The sequence below is a fragment of the Spea bombifrons genome, chromosome 1 (assembly GCF_027358695.1).
Source record: "Spea bombifrons isolate aSpeBom1 chromosome 1, aSpeBom1.2.pri, whole genome shotgun sequence".
Lineage (NCBI taxonomy): Eukaryota > Metazoa > Chordata > Amphibia > Anura > Pelobatidae > Spea > Spea bombifrons.
Window position 1 is genome coordinate 26,315,883 of NC_071087.1, and position 20,771 is coordinate 26,336,653.

Sequence of the window (20,771 nt, forward strand, 5' to 3'; positions counted from 1 at the left end):
CCCTCCTCCTCTTTGCAATAGTATTCTCCTTTTTAGAAACACTCGTCTTGAATTTCATTTGTTACTTTTCCTGGCTCTTGCGGTTTCTGTTAAATCTCCCTTGTCACCTATCTATCCCCAGTGAAAACGCTTAGTGATGATGAGAGTCTCATTAACACAGATGCTTACTCCGTGCTGTTAATGTATAGTGTCAGCTGCTGTGCAGCATAAGGCAGCTGTCGGGGGTCTTTACACAGTGCAGTACATAAGTGCGTCAGCACCATAGATTGGTTCTTTCGTCTTTGGGTTTTGAATTTGGATTCACTCTGGTTGGCTCTAAGAAATACAGAAAGGATAAAATATCCTTAACAAAAAATGGAGATTTTGGATATACAATTTAGACCCTGCAGGACTGTATATGTAATAATTCTTTTTAAAGCCGCTTGGATAAAGATGCAACAAAGATACACGGTATAAATAACTGTGTTATACTTAGTTTTATACACTTTGTCTACAGTGGATCTACAGTGTATTTCTATTTTAAATTTTCTTTTTACATGTTAAAGGACAGGAACGCTTATTTGTAGACATTGAAACATTTTTGTAAATATAGATTTTTTAAAATCGGTTGTGACTCCTAAGATATGGCAAGAAGTAGGGTCCCTGGTTTGAATTTTGGGTTATTAGGTGGCTTGTATTTTGGTTGCAGTGGCGTAAGGCTATAGAACAAACTTTGTTATACGAGTCTAGTTCACTGCTAGATGCTGCTTTGAATTGGACAGTTTTTGGGAAAAAACACGGTAGGTTTCCTGACCGCTGCTAAGGAACTCTCCTGTTTTTCACCCAGGGAACCAAAGGGCCCGTGATCCACACAGAATACCGTTTGAGTGGCTCTGTTCGGGTCACCTGCCCATTGGGTTATGGGGTTACTGAAAACCCAAACATGTGGGATCTCTGGAGTAGACGTGCTGATGTAATGGCAAAAGATTGAATCTGAAACAATGGTTTTTTAGCAGCTCTTCATAGGTAGTCGGGCAGCAGTGATATATTAGGGAAGTATTTTTTCTTTTTACCTCTTTTTCCTTTTCTTTTTTCACTTCGGAAATTCACACGTGTTTTTGGGTGTTCAAGTTTTTGTTTATTCTAGAAAGGCTCATACAGGTCAGCTTTGTGCATGTGTTTTCTGTTCTGGTTTAACCAACTGCTGAATTCAAGAGATATTCCTTTGTTTTGGTTTTGAAGGATGCATTCTCTTTAGACGGGGTATTTAGAGAGAGGGTGTAGCGGGTCCCAAGGTTTTTAGGTATATTTACTAATGCTGGACAGTAGCGGCTTCAGTTCACCGATTCCACTGTACATTGTGAAGGCCTTACCCCAAAAGTTTCTCCTGCAATGAGATCCTGGTTACCTCTGCATAATAAAACAAAGCAAGAATTCAGCTCATACCCATCTAATACCATTCACAAAACACTTATCCAGGGCTCTGTATAATGCATAATCAGTAAGATTCTGAAATAGTCAAAGCAGCATCTGACATATCCGTTCTGCAACGGATATCATGACCCTTTAGGAGCCACTTTAGTATTTCAAACCTTTGCTTTTATGAACAAACCACTCTGAACTGAGATCGCTGTGTTATAGCATGAATGATTTTTAAAACAATTATGTCTAAAATCATTTTACTGAAAGTCTATGGCTACCCCTGAGAAGTGTATACAACAAAAACTGTCTGCGCTTCTTACCCTAATAAAGTTGGCAACAAATATATAAACATAATATAAATGAGAGGTTTTGGTTATATGAATTGGCCAAAGCATAATTAAGCTCACTCGCCACGTCAAGGCACACTCTCAATAGGGTGAGAACCTACTCTCACCTCCTACATAGTGGACACACAAAGCAGTTTATACTGCTACCAAAACCTTATTAATGTGTTGGGGGAGGTGCAATTAACCTCCTCCCCATTAACCCCTGGACAGCAAGCTGCAACCAGACTGATGAGGAGCCAACAACCTCAAATATGTGCAAACAGGGGGGGAAAAAAAAAGCGCAGACAGTTTTTGTTTCTTGTATACATTGTACAGCCAATACACTGTTTCTTGCAGCATGCTTACACCTGTTTGGTAGGCCTCGTATTACACATTTGTATTATTTGAGCCTGTGACTAGCTTAGCGCACCGACACTTTTTTCTTTTCCCTGTTTGCACATATTTGAGGTTGTTGGCTCCTCATTAGTCTGGTTGCAGCTTGCTGTCCAGGGGTTAATAGGGAGGAGGTTTAATTGCACCTCCCCCAACACATTAATAAGGTTTTGGTAGCAGTATAAACTGCTTTGTGTGCCCACTATGTAGGAGGTGAGAGTAGGTTCTCACCCTATTGAGAGTGCGCCTTGACGTGGCGGGTGAGCTTAATTATGCTTTGGCCAATTCATATAACCAAAACCTCTCATTTATATTATGTTTATATATTTGTTGCCAACTTTATTAGGGTAAGAAGCGCAGACAGTTTTTGTTTCTTGTATACATTGTACAGCCAATACACTGTTTCTTGCAGCATGCTTACACCTGTTTGGTAGGCCTCGTATTACACATTTGTATTATTTGAGCCTGAGACTAGCTTAGCGCACCGACACTTTTTTCTTTACCCCTGAGAAGTGGCCAGCTGCATTTAAATATGACTTCTAGTCTCTCGTTTAACCTCGCTTGGAAGACTGCAAGTAGCTGACAGTGACGGAATTCATGGATTAGAGAACAAGAGCGTCAAAACCTGTTCATATCACTAAAAAAATCATGATTACAAATGGCTTTAGGACTCTCCCATTTAGAGTCCATGCCTCAAAACGTAATACTTTTGGAAACAGCATTTCTGTAAAACTTAAATAGAACAAAATATGTCACAAACAGATATAAAATACAGATCGGACAATTCTAACCAACCTCTCAATAATGAATGCGCTGTGAGCTCGGTTACCCTTCTGTTTCATTAAATATGGAAAGGAAACACAACCTCTGTTGCGACTAAGCCAGGAAAAACTGCAGGCCTCCAAGCTCAGAAAACAGAGCTATCAAAATAACTGAGTGAAGGAATTTTAATGAATAGATTGCAGCGCCTATAAATAACCCCCCGACAGGGCACTCTGGTTTGTTGCCCAGTCACCTGTATTTATTTAGTTGTAACAGTTGGAAATGCACAGATTACGGTTCATTTTAGCCTTCACATTCCAGGTAAGTAAAAATTCCAGGTTATTGCTCCATTTTTCTTATCTCCTCTTTACTGTGCCTGTTGTAAAGCTAACATGAACTACTATATGTTCTTTAAATGAATCATACATGTACCCAGCGTGAAGGCTATAGCAGGTCATCATGTTTGTTTAGCCATTGTACTGGACACCGATATATGATGGCGTTATATGAATCAATCAATAGATGATAATCTGCTGAAAAGCCCACCTTGTTGTTGATTTCTTGTGGCCGGCACGTGAGTGGAAGTAGTGGCGATGCGTCAAACATCTCTGTCTGCAGTATGCGAGAGCCATAGCTAGAAGGGTGTTAAGTTAATATGATAATTCTAGGGTCATTTTTAAGGTTCCTATTAAATGACAATGAGCATTCTATGATTACGGTGGACATACAAGAACATTCAACATGTGATTTGCTTTACATAGCTTGTTCAAATGGTACTAATTGCTTTTATGCAATTACCTAGTTGACACATCACAGCTTAACATTCGTTATATCATGTTGACATTGCAGCTATAATAACATTAATAACATATTCTATCACTTAACGCACATTTCACTGAAAGGTTGTTACACACTATCGGCTGTTTGAAATGTTTTGGTTTAATTGTAGTTACTGCTTCAGCTGTTTTTATTTTGGGAGTGATCCTGCGCATGTTACAGCAGTTGGGCGTGTGTTATTCTTTCAAGAGCTTTAATTATGTTTTGGGCTTAAAGTACCAGTTTTGTAGATTGTTGGCACCCCACTCGCAGAGATATTTGGAAACTTTGGTGGATCTCGGTTTTATTTTTCCCAGATGGGTATCTTCACTTATAGTGCCAGAAACAGTGGTCCCGATGGGTGGTATTCGGACAGAGAGACAGAATAAGCATTGAATACCCAAATTGGGGAGGCACTACACGCAACTTACCCACCAGGAATATGATCGTCAGGCCTGCCGCGGACCGATGTAAAGCAGAGACCTTCTTAAGCAAAACTGGATAGTTCCTGAGTATGCATCTAACCCCATTACTATACGGTTTCATACGTATATATACATATACATAGATGTCAAGGTCAATATCTACTCTACTCTACATTCTCAGGGCTCGGCCATCTTTAGCACTAAATGTGAATCTAGTGTTTTTCCCACATTTTATTGTTTCTAACACCAAATTAACCCGAATACTGCTTACATGTTAAAATAACCGAATGTATACTATGAGTAACCATCTGAACTCCCTGTTCTAAACATCTGCATGATTATTTCTCCCCATTAACTTTAAATTTAATTTGATTAAGTTGTCCCTTATTGTTAAGTTGCTATGATTGCTTGGTTCAGGTAGAAATTGTAAGGAACGGGGTACTTAGCGTAAGCAAGGCTTAAGCGATATATGGCCATATAGTGTGACGGAATCCCAAATATATTTGCCCGTAAGTATGAAAGTAAGGTTCAATAAAATGTCCTCATTTTCACTATTCTAATAAGTCCCATATGTTACTGTTTTGCGTAGCAATCCATTAGATGTGTATGTTCGTTTTAAGGATACTGAAAAATCATATTTTTCTTTTCTCATCATAATTGAGGTATCGGCCATGCTGATGAGCGATTCCCTCCCACCTCACATGCTAGTCTGACGTGTTAAGATGAATTAGGGTAGTGTGGGTAGGGTAGCCCTCTTTCATGGCCTCCATCACCGGTTAAGTTACTGTGTGACAAAGAATAGCACAAGCCTCATCTCCACTGGCAGCAAGAAAACACTCCAAGAATGCGGGGTCTTCAATAATAATTTGTAGCTCTTTTAGGATGGTCTAACGTACAGTCTTAGAAACATGATCGAAACAGAACCAAAGTAACACTGGTCTCGCTCTAGGTTTTACACTCAATATGTGAAATGCATATAAATCCGATTCCGAATGAATGCCCCATGCTATGCCGTGTCAGCCACATAATGCTATGCAGTAAAATGTCATAATAGTCTTGATCTATTAAACTAAGGACAAGGCAGAACTGGCGCCATGAAGTCACTGTTGTCTTACAGCACCTGTCAATACTATATATATATATATATATATATATATATAGTGTTATTTTTTTATCCATAGCAGATTCATTGGAGTATAGGATTCCCTGGTGTTTAACAGTGTTACACTCACTAATGCTAACCAAGCTGATCTCATCTTCTCACCATTTAATTATTTTAAAACCCTATTTGCCACATTTATACTTTTTAGATGTTGTGCTAGGGGTTTAAAGGTTTTTTTTGTTTGTTTGTTTTTGTATTTTTTCACATTCTCCTCCCTGCGATCCCCCTGCACCAATCACACTGTGATCTCTATGCAAGTCCGCCAAATAGGTTTTTCCAGAAACATTGCCATCCAGAGTTTGTTCATGCAGGAGCCGGACCACCACACATGTAGCATGGTACCCACGTTGCTGCGTTGGGTTCCGGCATAAATTACTAGCGTTTGGATGTATCTCGACCAGTTTGGTAGGAACAAGGTACCATCTCATGAGGACTTTAATTTGGGTTTCCATACGAGTAGAACGACGAGTGGCAGCCCAACTAATCATATAAGATAATTTATCTGTGTTTGATGTAGAAGAAATAAGTACGTTTGTAGCAGACCCCCCCCCCCGTCTAAGGTAACGTTCAACATCCGATCTAATACGAATATAAGTGAAGTGATCACACCCTTTCAGCTGGAATCTAGCCATAAGAAGCGGAAATGGAACAAAAGAATCTAATGAATCTGTAATATCACGATCTACGTTTTATTGATTATTGATAGAATACAAAGTCTGCAAGCATAAATTGTGTCTGATGCGCCTGCAGGGGTCCAGCTGCCTCTCGTGCGTCCTGAGAATGAATGAATCTGGGTTCACAAGCAAAATCAAGCGATAAAGTCAAATGAAAGTCAATTTAGAAAAAAAAATAAGGATTTGATTCATTTTCCGGGCATTCGATTTCTGCAGCCCGACCACCTCCCTTCAGGACACTGGCAGCGCTCTTCTTTGTTCGCTTAAACAGGTATTGGCTCCGCGGATCTCTTTTTTCTAAGAACGACATAGAATATCATGATGCCGGTACAAATGACGTGCAGGGTCACGGTCACGCAGACCATTCCATATACCACGTTAAGGACGACATCATCGGAAAACGTTCCGGTTTTTACTTCCAGATCTCCTAAGGAAAGATTTCAAGTTTAAAAAAATAATTTTGATGTTTCATTAATATTTTCACTTTACCAAATATTAAAACCCATCAAAAATACCACATCTATACAAGGCGATAATGTCTGTATAATCGTCGCTTAGAGAAAAATAATATAGATTTCCAAATCGTATCTGAATAATATTTAGATCAGTCACGATATTACTTTTCCCATCTGGGCATCAGATATGGATTTCATTTTTATATAAAAAAAATAAAAGTAGAAATATCTTTATATGTATATATATATATATATATATATATATATATATATACATATATATATATATATATATATACATATATATATATATATATATACATACATATATATATATATATATATATATATATATATATATATATATATATATATACATACATAGATATATATATTTGGTTCATTAAAAATAACCAACTAATGTTTATGAGACTTGCTGGGTTTCACCGTCTGACTTGGAATCCAAACTTTAAAGATAAAAAAGGTAAAACTGAAAATAAGGTTTAGTTAGCTTGAAGAAGGAGGGAAAAGCTATAAAAAAATATAGCGCTGGAGCCATTGTGTGATTCTTGCCCCTTGGGTAAGGCGCACACACCGCAAAAGAGAATAAACAGCAAGAGGATCTGTCTAGACATCATGCTAGCAACACGGGTCTATACTGACTGTCTAACTCACTCTGACGGCGGCTTGTTAACTCTCCTGCTGCTGTGACATCACTATCATCATCCTGCAAGCTATCCTTGTAGCTTGTAGTTTATGATATCATGCAGCTGGAGATGTTAAAGTGATATTACCAGCAGTAATAGATCTAGGTTCATCGCTTATTAAACTTTAAATGTCTCTGTGCTTTGACTCCATCTTCTGTTGGACCAATACATTTATATCCTTTTCCCAAAGCAGTGCGTGACATTGTAGCGGCTCCCTGACTAATATCACAGAAACATAGAATTTTATAGTGGATCAGGCCCGTTTGGCCCGTTATTCCTGGTGTAAAGACTCTGATCTCAATCAGTCCTTGGATTTGTCTTAGAGCCATATGCTTATCCCATGCATGTTTAAAACCCTTTACCGCCACTGATGGGTGGCTATTCCGCTTATCTAATCTCAGCAGGGATATAAGTGGAAGTTTTAAATGAAAAGTATCTCTACAACAAAACACATATCTGCAAATGAAGTCAAGTTAGTCTTTGTAAAATTACCCATTGTACAGCGCCATGGAATATGATGGTGCTACATAAAACAATACATAATATAATATACATAATATAATTAGGTCCAATCTTAGTCTCGATTTGTCTGCTGAAATGTGATTTAATGCCAGAGACCCGTCGCCGTATATATTTATTTACTTGCACAGCGTCTCACTGCGCAGAATGACAAGTGATAAGACATTTAATGCCTTGTTACCCTATCGGGGGCTAACAGCGCTAGTTACCCAATGATTAATCTGTGGGTATAAATAAACTGCAAACGTAACTGGAATATTAGCAGCAGGACTGCACTGACTCTCACTGTCTTCCCCTGGTCTGCAGTCAGGGTGGCAGGGTACAATATTAGTATATATAGGCGGCTGGGTCTAATATTAAAGAATGAAAAATAACTGCCAGTTCAGCTGTTATTTTAAAATCATATTTCGATTAAGGTCGTTACTTCAAAGAGATAAGTACATATTATATAGTTAAATATGTAGTAAAATATATATAAATTAGAGTGTGTGTGTGTGTGTGTGTATATATATATATATATATATATATATATATATATATATAGTGTATATATATAGTGTATATGTAGGATTTTATAATTGCCCCCCTACTTTGGTCCCTGACCCCCTAAATATGAAAGCTGGAGACGCCACTGCTCATCAAGAAGAACTGCACCGATAATCAGTTGTGTATCTCAGCTGCACCCTCGCCATAACTTCTTACAAGCTCGATACACGTTACTAACCTGTGCAGTACTTACAGTATGATCACTTAGAATTAGAGTCTTCTGGAAGGTTGTCCAGCTTTTCTTTATCGTTGAAGACACCGTCTGTTTTTTTACCTGGTTGTAAGGCTACTCAGACCATAGATGAGTACGACTTCCCAGCCTCCAGTAAGTGACAAGGAGGGTGGCCTACAAGGTCCGGATTATCTGCCCCACCCCACTAGACGAAGAGATATCAGAGGTCCGATTGCATGTATACCCCCATTAATGGTTATTCTATTCATTTTTATCTATTCTATAAAATATTATGTATATTATAGAGATGTCATTTTATACTGGTTTACTTAAGCCTGATGGGTTCCACATTGTGTTCACAGGATTAATTTAAGTTTCTTAAATTACTATTTTGCTGCCCAGATATTCTTGGTGGTTATGGAAAAGTAGTCAGTGAAGATTTTTTTTTATATTTTGATATAATCTATGTATTTTCTTTTATATGTTAAATTTGAGGTAATCCCTGTATATTAAAGTGTTAGGTGATCATTATATGCTACAGTGAAGAACTTTTTCCGAAAGGAAAATCTGTAGACCTCTCAAGGAAAGAACAAGTTAACGGTTATATTTCTGGCGTGGTGGTGTTCCTTTTTTAGCGTTGGCACTGACCAGGGTCCCATGCTCTGTCGGCATTCGTCTGGCTCAGGATCCGTGCATACTTTTAGAAACCCTATACATAATTTTTGTATTTTTGTTGAAATTCTAATAGTAGACAAAATCTGAAGGAAAAACACAGACGGTTCATAATAATGTTTACACGTTAACCTAGTAGGGCTTCGCTGTGTTTGGCACGAAATGTTACATATCTGAATCTCAAGATCCATTGTCTCTACAGTGGCTCCGGTGTGTGTGATTATTCCTCATCTTTCCACCTTATTAACAAGTAGAACACTTTTACTATGTGAAACTGTACTTCTTCTTAAGTATTCGCCTCTTCGGTGAAATCCACACCCAGTTTCAGAAAGCCTTCATTTTGGCTCTGTTCCACCTTCTCGACTTACAGTATGATGGTGATCCGATTAAAATAGCATCCCATATTGTTATATCAAACGTCTGAACCAATTTGCCTTCTCTCATAATCTCTGTGTCAATTCCCATAACCTACTTGACCCTGCCCATCCAGACGAATCTCTGTCCAACACACGCAACTGAAACTGTGTAATGCAGAGACCGCTTTAGTGGGAAACCTCAAGGACTTGGTTTTGTGATGAGTCGAGAACACCCTTTACCCTTTTCTGATTGTGAAATCTGCTTGTTCTATTAACCAGTTCAACTGTATCAAACACATTGACGTGCAACCTGTTAGAGGGCTTCACCCCCTAGTCATGTGCTGGTTTAAGTGCTTTCTACCAAAGATCTATTTTACCAAATATATGCGTATTGGGCTGGAAATATTGATTCACTCTCTTAAATGAGATAGTAAAATAAATCTGTTCTGCAGGATCGTGGTGGATAACAAGATGTTTGATCATGTTTTTCATTTGTCAAACTGTGACTACACAAAATAGAAGAAAGTTGTCCAACTTTGTTTTTAAGGGGTGAGGTGTATACCATTTGGAAGCATGGGCTGGCTATGCAAACACTGTTAAAAGAATTATACTCTAAATATTAAACTTTTCTAGGTTTCCAGATCCTATCAGGATCATACAAAAACCTTTGAGGGCTACCTTTTGGATAACACTGTTTTTGTAATTCAGTATTCACAAGTTAAAAATGTAGTGACTACATGAATGCTGGGGTACATTTTATTATTATTGTGCTAAAAAAAACTTTTTTTTCTGTTATTTTAAGTTTATCTTTCTTACATTTTTTCCCCAGAAAAGTTCAATTATATGTTGCTGTGTATTAAGTTTGTTTGCTTTTGTTTATGTACAGGCAAACTGAAGACATCTGCGTTTCAAACTGCGGAGTGAAGATGAATACAGGTAGGCTCTTCCAGCATGGAGGATAAACTAGAACTCTGTGTCACTAGATAGGAGATCACAGAATGTGGTGCCTAGTTCTGCTGACATTTAGGTCCTGTGAGTTGGTTATTATGTGAATATTCATTTAGATATTTATTTCCAATAATTAAAAGGTCATGGTTGGCATTATGTACATTGGTCGTTACGACGATAAGGCCACTTTTTAGACTTTTAATACACTCAACTCCCAATGATTGCTGCAGTTTGCTGCTACCGGCTGGATATAAAAACCCTAGCGGCCACACATATCAAGCCGTCGGCCGCACTTACATTATAAGGTGGCTGATGGCCGATTGCTTTCTGTAGTGGGACTGTGGATCAGAAGCCGTCTTTGTCACATCTTTGACTGTACCTGCAAGAATTCTGTTAAACCGCAAAGCCTTGTGTTTACAGTTAAATATTCAGGCTTATATTTGAAAATAAAGTGAAAAAAATTGGACCAGTATGGGAGCTACTATTAAAAAATGTAAAAGAATATTGCATATTGATAGCGATCTGATCTGATGAGATAGGATATGTATGCCACATTAGAAACAATGAGCTGACGCTGTTGACAGTATTTCTAACCATTAAAAGTAAACAAAAGCAGATTTGGCAGAAAGTATAAGGACAGTTGAATCCTGCAAAAGGTATGTCTCTCATCGCTTTAACTGCACTTTTGGGGAGTGAGTCTTCAAGTGGGATGGTGTTTTTTCAGGACATTCCTTGTGAAAAGTCCAAGTTTGAGGATGCTTCCTACATTGTTTAATAATAATGATGACATAGCATTTTACAACTATATTCTTCGTGTAAGGAGCTTTAGCGTGCCGTCCAAAAATCTGTGTGCCCCGTTACTTACTCTCTACTCCATTACTTACTCTCTACTGCATGTTATGAAAAAGGTAGCACTAAGCAATGTTGGACAAGTTGAGAGAACATTGATTATATGTATCCATGCACCAAGCATGAGACACAAATCTGCTCTATTTTAATGCAGAGACTCGCACAGCTGGTATTTTCAGAAACATTCCACTCTGTTGATGGACAAATATACATCTGTCACCCAAAAATAGGAATTATTTATTGTATATTTGTCACGTCTGTGTTTAGCATCACTAAAACCTCCCAGCTTACAGTGTTCTGCGTATTCTTCATCGTGAATATAATTCTTCTCATGATGCTTACTATTATTGTAATTATATTCACCTACCCTAATGGTAGGATATTTAAATGGAAGTTCTCACCTGCTTTTTATGTCTACCTTTAAATATATGGCGGTCGCATGCATGTTTAATGTATAACCAATATATGCATGTAAGTGGTATAAGTTTATTAAGTTCTAAGGATCCAAAATAATCTTGAATAGGCAGTCTCCTATGAGATATGTTACTACATGTAAGGGCTGGTATGTAGGAAGACATTGGAAGGTGTCACAAGGCTGTACTGATTTCAAAAACATCTGCCTTCTAAATTATATTGTTATACAAATGGGTATGCATATGCCCTTGTATGTTAATCATTTTAAGAGGTACTAATTAAGCTTCATTAAATAGGTAAACTGTAGTCCACCCTATAGGTATATGTAACTAAACACTTAGGTCAAGAACCCCTCGTAACATCTACTTACTTTAATTTCTTTTTATTATTCAGAAATTCTAACTTTCTATTAAAAATTTCTTCTATTATTCTATTATTAACTATTTGTTTTGGTTGCAGCTTAGTGGTGAAAAAAGGGGCAGAACTTCTGCAAAGCACCTTATGTGTTTCTCATAGAAGGAGAATATAACTAATATACTGATGTGTACACCTCACAAAATGTTCAAAATAAGGTTGTATTTATGTATTATGCTCGATAGCTCCCTAGTTGTGTGATCGCTGGTACAAAGTTTAGACCGATAACTGCCAATCCCATAAAATCACAAACTAAATGCACTAAATTGGCTTGTCCCCGTGTATTGTGTGCTTGAGCTCATGCATCTTTTGCACATTTGTTTCTGTGCGATGGCCTTGCACGTGCTTGTTGTGCTGGTCTGTGTTTTGCTTGCATCACTATCACTTTGTGTGCTTCCAGATAGCGGTGGATATGCTCGCAAACGCGCTGCCATGTCTGTAACACTAACAGCTGTGAAGAGAGTTCAGAGTTCTCCAAATCTATTGGCTTCAGGTATAACAACTAACCAAACCACAAAATGCATCCTTCGTTCAAGCAGGATCTCCATGCTCATGTCAACTAGAATACGTGTCAAAAAAGATCCGTCCTCACGTCGTCTGAGATTTTCAAATAAATAACTACTAGAAAATAACATGCTTAAAAATGCAGATGCTCCACTTTGTAACATCTTTGATGTCATAGAATCTGGCCCTCCTGCCTAATACTTTGAAAGTAAATTTTTCTTTGATATATTCAGATCATATATTTGAATTGAATCGGTAACTCCATAATGGAACTAGCAATGGTGAAACCTTTTTCCGCAATTTCTCTTTTTACCGTGTGAATAGACTTGTCGGACTTTAAGGTGTTGTATAAATCCCGAGGTAGCACGTTAGTTAAAACAGAGTTTGAAAAGAAGATTAGAAACCTTCCTGTCCCATAGAAGTACTCAGTAGCGTACCTAGCGGGGGGCGGGGGGGGCGGTCCGCACCGGGTGCCGCTCTTCAGGGGGTGCCAACTTGCCGGCACCCGGCACCCCTCCAGAGACGGACAGTAATGTCCGCCGCTGGAGGAGCAGGCTCGCAAGGGAGCGGTATCGGAGGTCTTTAACAGACCACCGGCTCCCTTGAGTGATTTTAAGCCGGTTCAAGGATTTTCCTTGAACCTGGCTTAAAATCACTCAAGGGAGCCGGAGGTCTGTTAAAGACCTCCGATACCGCTCCCTTGCGATCCGCGCGGCAACAGCTGTTGTGCGCCGGGGTTTGTTGTTAGATCCCGGCGCACAACACTGAAGCCGCGCCCACCGCTGTCCGTGCCCTCTGACCCGGAAGAAGACAGAGAAGACAGAAGAACTGAAGAAGAGGAGCGAAGAGAAGGAAAAGGAGCTGTAAGGAGAAAAGAGGAAAGGTAGGAAAGCATACAGTGAGAGTGGATTGGTGTATGTGTGTGGATTGGTGTATATGTGTGGATTGGTATGTGTGTGGATTAGTATATGTGTGGATTGCTATGTGTGTGTGGATTGGTGTATGTGTGTGGATTGGTGTATGTGTGTGGATTGGTGTATGTGTGGATTGGTATGTGTGTGGATTGGTATGTGTGTGGATTGGTATGTGTGTGGATTGGTATATGTGTGGATTGGTGTATGTGTGTGGATTGGTGTATGTGTGTGGATTGGTGTATGTGTGTGGATTGGTGTATGTGTGTGGATTGGTATGTGTGTGGATTGGTGTATGTGTGTGGATTGGTGTATGTGTGTGGATTGGTATATGTGTGGATTGATATGTGTGTGGATTGGGGTATGTGTGTGGATTAGTATATGTGTGGATTGCTATGTGTGTGTGGATTGGTATGTGTGTGGATTGGTGTATGTGTGTGGATTGGTGTATGTGTGTGGATTGCTGTATGTGTGTGGATTGGTGTATGTGTGTGGATTGGTATGTGTGTGGATTGGTGTATATGTGTGGATTGGTATGTGTGTGGATTGCTATGTGTGTGTGGATTGGTATGTGTGTGGATTGGTGTATGTGTGTGGATTGGTGTATGTGTGTGGATTGCTGTATGTGTGTGGATTGGTGTATGTGTGTGGATTGGTATGTGTGTGGATTGGTGTATATGTGTGGATTGGTATGTGTGTGGATTGGTATGTGTGTGGATTGGTATGTGTATGGATTAGTATGTGTGTGGATTGGTGTATGTGTGTGGATTGGTGTATGTGTGTGGATTGGTGTATGTGTGTGGATTGGTGTATGTGTGTGGATTGGTGTATGTGTGTGGATTGGTGTATGTGTGTGGATTGGTATGTGTTTGTGGATTGGTATGTGTGGATTGGTATGTGTTTGTGGATTGGTATGTGTGGATTGGTATGTGTTTGTGGATTGGTATGTGTGGATTGGTAAGTGTGGATTGATAAGTGTGTGAGAGTGATGGGTGTTATGCTGTACCATTTCCAATGTATTTTTCATTATATAATTATGCTCTAAAGTACATCATAACTCCCATCACTCTATACTGTTCTATACAGTGGCAGAGCTGGGAGACAGAGGCCTTGCACCCCCACCGCAGGACTCCTGAAAGGTAAGTGAACTTCAAAGAGGGAGAGGGTAGATAGTTAGGAGGGGTAGATAGGGAGAAGGGAGTGAGAAGGGGTAGATAGGGCAGAAGGGAGTGAGAAGGGGTAGATAGGGCAGAAGGGAGCGAGAAGGGGTAGATAGGGCAATCATACTGCTATCATGCCAAGTCTGCGAGTGCCTCCTGGAATCTGGGTATGCCTGGGCATGATAGGAATGTGATTGCTGTTAACAATTATATGTGTGTGTGTATATATATATATATATATATATATATATATATATATATATATATATATATATATATATATATAGTTATTTAATTGTTTTGTCCTATTTTGGTGTGTTACTTACTTTAAATAAAAGTGTTAGATTTTTTTATGGTGTGTGGGGGGGGGTCATATTCAGTTTCGGCCAGGTAGTTTTAAAGTGTGTGGGGGGGTGCCACATACAGGATCCGCCCCGGGTGCCAAATACTCTAGGTACGCCCCTGGAAGTACTCCAAACATAAGTACATTTTTTCCAATTATTAGCCTTATGCACTTCCTATTAAACCCGCTATTGCCTATTGCAGATATCACGGTTACCAGAATAGGCAATTAAGCTGAAAACCTATGAATTTGACATGTTTAAACATAGTACTGAGTTAAGGTTGTTGTTCCAGTCTGAGTCCTGCTTATAGCACTTGTAAAAAAGGCCGATTGGAAAAAATTAAAAACATTTGTCTCATTATCAATATATTTGAATGCAGTTGTGGTACCACAATAAACATAAAAGTAAACATACAACTTTTATAGTCTCCTCATAAGCTGATACTGAGGCCTGCTAACGATACAAAATGTTCCCAATAAAGGTCGTAACGTTGGTGAATAGAGATATTCTGAAATAGGTCCCTGTGTTTCGTTCTACTATACCAAAGAAAAATGGACTGCTAGAAGAATATGAACATGTGCGCTGTGAAAACCTGACAATCTTGGTGAATAAGCCCTTAGCAGGGGGCTATAGAAACACCGGAGGATGTAAAGGGTGAAGATTAATATTGCTAAATTTACACCCTTTACATATATATCCACTATATATTGTCCTTTCCGCTATACACGCACATACTGAGACATACATAAATCCAGCATTCCTAGAACAGTATGAGCATTAATAATACAAAATAATATAATTGTTATTGCCTTTTCTTGAGCACGACGCAAATGACTTATCTAAGAACAATTATGAATCATTATTTTTAAATGTCAAAAATAAAAGAGCAAAAAGACATGCTAAAAAAAATGCAATTATTTCAAATTCCATTTGCATCCCTGTTTGCCACGAGAATGTGCGGATTTTTTATGTCTTACTTATATGTTAGAAGCCATGTTTAAACTTGTGTGCTACCTCAGATTTATATATCTTAAAGTCAGAGCTATTTGCCTGAATTATAGTATAAGTAATGGAAAAAGCATAATAGAAATTGACATTACACCTGTATCTTTTATATTATTTACATAATGCCTCTGTTATTTCCTCATATTAATAACGGTATTTTCTAATTTATTTTTTTTAGGACACGACTTTCCGTCGGACCCAGGTATAAAATGATTAAACAAGATGCTTTGTGCACTTATATTGTTTTTTTTGTAAATTTGGAGTGATTATTTTATACAATTTTAATACATTTTTATACACACAGCCTCATCTAAGTAGATGACAGTATACAACAGGGTAGGCATGCAAAAAGAGACCAACTTAGGTGTCAGACTGTCAGTGTACCTTTTTTCTAGAGAAAGAAACATTTTGTGATCTTTAAAACACGTTGGCAGCTGTTAGATTAATAGGATTACAGAGCTAGAGGACTCAATTCCAGTTTGACCCTAGTCTGATTTGACTCTAGATATCTGGAGGTCATACAATGATTCTGTCAAAGATGGTCTCAATGGTGACTTTGGTGGTTCCTCCCTTGCAGCAAAAGGTTTTCGAAGTGTCCGGCCAAACCTACAAGATAAGAAGTCACCAACTCAAGTGAGTCAACAGCATGCTCTGTCACATAATTTAATTATTTTATCTCACCGCATTAACAAAACTGTTCTGTATGGCACCATCACTTTGCTGTGAAAACAACATGTGAGTAGTGTTGTGTTGTGTGACTATACACTTTCTCAAGAAAGAGCACTTTCTAAGAGGTGACCAGTATAGGTTGTGGTTGGTGGTCGGTATACTGCGTGTCATTCCAGAACAGTTTTTACTGTTTGTCAAATATATAATGGGCTAACCGGTTCAGTAATGTCTAACACTATTTTTATTGTGAATCCCTGTCCTTCACAGGTCCAAACCTAAATAAATCACTGTGCACTACTCATATGCATGTGCGGTATATTAATGAAGTGTGGGTTTATGCACAACACTATCACCACAATGATTGTCACAACACGATAACTTAAAAATGCTTGCTTGGATTTGCATGCAGGAAGGCGTTTTATAAGTCTTTGTAAAATGAACAAATATAAATTAAAAAAAAATAAACAAGTGAATTTGGAGGACCAGACTGTTCTTTAGTAGTTTTATGAACCTGAAGTTGTTTTTTCAAATGGTAATTTTATTCAAGTTTCTCACTGCTTTAAGCAGCGCTAAAGGTGATGTTACCTGGGCACCTTGGGCAGAAGACAGAAGATCCCAGACTATCATTGCTTATAATATTATTTAAAGTTTGTCATTCATCATGCTTTGAAATATTATATAGAACATGGCTATAATTACCTATAGTTTGAGGTAACTGAACCTTCATCAGGCATGGTATTCTCAAAGACTATGGATATCTTAGGAGCAAACCAAAGAGTTCTGGACAGACCTTGTAAAAATAAAATATTTATATATAAATAAACTATTAAGAACTAATGATTCCACCACGTTACAACTAATGAGGACCCAATCAGTTTACATAGTGGGCTACCATCCTAAATTACATACCATCTTAAAGTGATTTATACAGTAACACACTTCTGTTTACCATTGACGAACCACAGACACAAAACTACCGCCTAAAACTTTTAATCCATTTTAAACTGCCTGCCCTTACAACTCATTTTGGGCAGACATAACGGGCAGGTACGCTAATCACTTCAACTCTTCTCAGTGTATACCTACTGTGGCATTTGTTTCACTTGTCAGTGTTTCACAAACCGGTCGTAACTAGAACTGCTTACCCTACAATATTCAGTGAGTAGTTGCTCATTTGTAAATCTAATTTTTATTATTCATTTTAAAGATTAGAATAAATACATTTATCTTGTTTGAGACATTGTATTTTGTCATAAGGAATTAAAAATGATGTATGTTGCTGAACCCAAGATTGGGCCGTGTACTAGAAGAAAATGATTGTTTAAATGACTTAAATAATACAGAAACAGAGTTAAATAATTGTGGTGATCAACAATGACAAGATACTTAAAGGGGAACTCCCACTATATCGTTATATCATTTAGTTACCGTCCTGTAGTTGTAAGAAATATATATGTGATATTTGTCTCAAAAAGTAACTATCATTTATTTCTATATTTCACACAAGTACTCTCTTACCCATGGCCCTCTGCTTAATCACATCATACAACACGTGTGATGTAATCACATACAATATTGATTTGGCTAATGGTATCCAAATGCATAGCCGCAGAAGAAGCTTTATTTTTAACAATATTTTGCCTTCATGTAGGGTGCATATGGTGTCTTCTCAGGCTATTTCCATCTCTTAGAGTCTGAACTCTGGCAAGTAAATGCATCCAACTGTAAGAAACATTCGATTTACTTGATGTAAAAATTCCATGTAAGATTCCCTGCTTTTCCACTTAAAGCAATGAAAAGCTACTTAGCGCACATTGGTAGGAACCCTCCTGATGTCGAGTATAGGAGAAGAAAGGTGGGAGTTCCCATTTAACTTTGCTGTCTGCGTCTAGAGTTCAGAGTATAACCTGTCATGGTTTTAAAAATACCCACCGACATTGTATACATGTGATATTGTGTGAAAGTACCAAATACTAATGTATTTTTTGTTCTTTTATTTTTTTCTCCTACGATTTGTTTTGCTGTGTGATTACATTTTGGGGGGGAAAAACAGCCTCCCATACCTCCCCCTAGGATAGGAAGCTTTCACAGATCACCATCTAATTACCAGCAGAGTGATGACAATCAGCTCCCTGTAACAACCACACTAATCCCATCAGTCGTTCAGAGTTTTACTAATAAGGAAAGCACCATGTCCTCCGCTAAATCAAACGCAGACATACGGCTGACTCAAACCTCCACTAATCCACAGGTTTCATTCTCTAATACAAGTTTGAGGGCAGAACATATAAACCGCAACCTCATTCACCATGAGCGTAGGCATGAATCTAAGGAACGTAGGGTTTCCACCCTAAAACTAATCTTGCAAGAGATCCCTGCAGATAAAACTCATTTTAACGTGCATCCAAAATACAGTTCTTCCGGGCATGCACCTTCACTCGACCTCTTGTCCCATGCCGATAACGCGTCACTTAAAAAACACACTGCCTCCCTGTCTGTTGAGATAGCTTCTAAATCAACTGTAAAGGCGGAAGACAGAGGCGAAACGCAAGGATCGGCAGCAAAACCTTCTTCCGACACTCTGAAGGTGCCATCTGGTATTTCTGCGCAACAGCCGCCAACTGGTACAGCAACATGGTCTACAAAGAACCAAGTGGTATACTGTCATCTTTAGTACTTCTAACATTTCTAAATGGCCGGATACAGTGTAGAAGATAAAACTAACCCAATCATGACTTAAGCACCAAAAAAAACCAAGTACAAATCTTGAGTAGAACAAGCAAACACTCCAATTCCAGGGGTCTGTGGATCATTTTTCCTTTATTGAAACATAATCTTTCTATATAAATGCATTTTATTTTGCTGTTCTTCAGCTCTGAACTGCAGTAACCTTGATAAAACTGTACTGACAAAGGGACACTCTTGATTCATAGACCCTGTTTAGTTAAAATATGCTGTAGTTACTATTGCTACACAATTAACCCTAACACTAATATTGAGGTGTTATTCACAGATATGCCTTGGAGGAGAAAAAATATATATAATTCCCCCAAAAATGTTTAATATAGTAAACTACCTGTTTAGATCGGATCTTAAAATCACATGAAGTGTGCATAGATATGTTAAGGTTATATTTTAAGATGGAAAAGTTAAGGGCATATTAAAGGTAGCACCTTAATACTCTAGAAAGCAAGTGCTGATAGCGAAGGATTGAACAATTCGCTCCTAATATTTTCAATGCTTATACATATGATGGTAGAAAATTCTGCGCATTACAAGATATATACAGTACACATTTAGCTTTTGTCATATCATGGGAAAGACAATTGGAGGGAATAAAGTAAGAGCCAGCAATATGGGTCATCATCCCATTTCTGTTACAATATATATGAAAAAACCTAAATACTCATATTTTGAGTTAACTATGAATAGATGTCATTGTTGGCCCTGTAGCAGGTAAAGTGGATGTCATTCAAGGGGTAAACAAGAGAATCTGCACTCTGGTACCCAGTTGTAAAGCTGTACTGTTCTCAGTTTATTCTGCCCCCCCCTAGTTATCTGTCGCAGCCCCTCTTTACCACCCCTAGTTACTCTTCTGAAGTTCATGATAATACAAGTGACTTCACAATGCAATCTCAGTCCCAACTGGGTATGAAAGGTTTGCATTCTGGGGTTAGGAGGATTTCTCAGCACCATGGACAGGGGCATGTTGCGCTAGCTCAAAAGAGTTGGCAGTCTTAGTAGTACAACAGCATTAAAAGTAATCCTGCTCTAGCAATAATTACAAAAACAAGTAAAAGGTTTTGTTAGGTATGTACGGTTAGTTCTGGAAATATTTGGACACTGACACAAGATTTGTTATATTTGGACGCTGACACAAGAGCAAATTCAGAGGGTTCACCAGGAAGGTGCAATCCAAGTCTCAAGAATTAAAAGGCCACATTAGACTTTGCCATAAACAGCTAAAAAAAAAAAAAAGCCAGCCCCATTCTGGAACAGCATTTTTTGGACAGACGGAACTAAGATCAACCTGTACCAGAATGATGGGAAGAAAAAAGTATGGAGAAGGCTTGGAATGGCATTCGAAGCATACCACATCATCTGTGAAACACGGTGGAGGCAGTGTGATGACATGGGCATGCGTGGTTTCCAATGGCATTGGGTCAC

At 38.4% G+C, this 20,771-nt stretch overlaps 1 protein-coding gene across 5 annotated transcripts in view; it reads left to right on the forward strand.

Annotated features, from left to right (window-relative positions):
* The window catches only part of SORBS2 (sorbin and SH3 domain containing 2), a 117,585-nt gene that overhangs the window by 44,362 nt on the left and 52,452 nt on the right, over nucleotides 1–20,771 (forward strand). For 2 of the 5 annotated variants that reach the window (XM_053459099.1, XM_053459114.1), the window contains exons 3-7: nucleotides 10,273–10,322; nucleotides 12,412–12,504; nucleotides 16,114–16,137; nucleotides 16,441–16,568; nucleotides 18,658–19,260. In XM_053459099.1, coding sequence (XP_053315074.1) covers nucleotides 10,313–10,322; nucleotides 12,412–12,504; nucleotides 16,114–16,137; nucleotides 16,441–16,568; nucleotides 18,658–19,260 — 858 coding nt within the window. In that variant the 5' untranslated portion in view covers nucleotides 10,273–10,312. Of the gene's footprint in view, nucleotides 1–10,272; nucleotides 10,323–12,105; nucleotides 12,505–16,113; nucleotides 16,138–16,440; nucleotides 16,569–18,657; nucleotides 19,261–20,771 lie in introns of those variants that run through there. The other 3 variants (XM_053459090.1, XM_053459107.1, XM_053459122.1) reach the window with 2 other exon arrangements.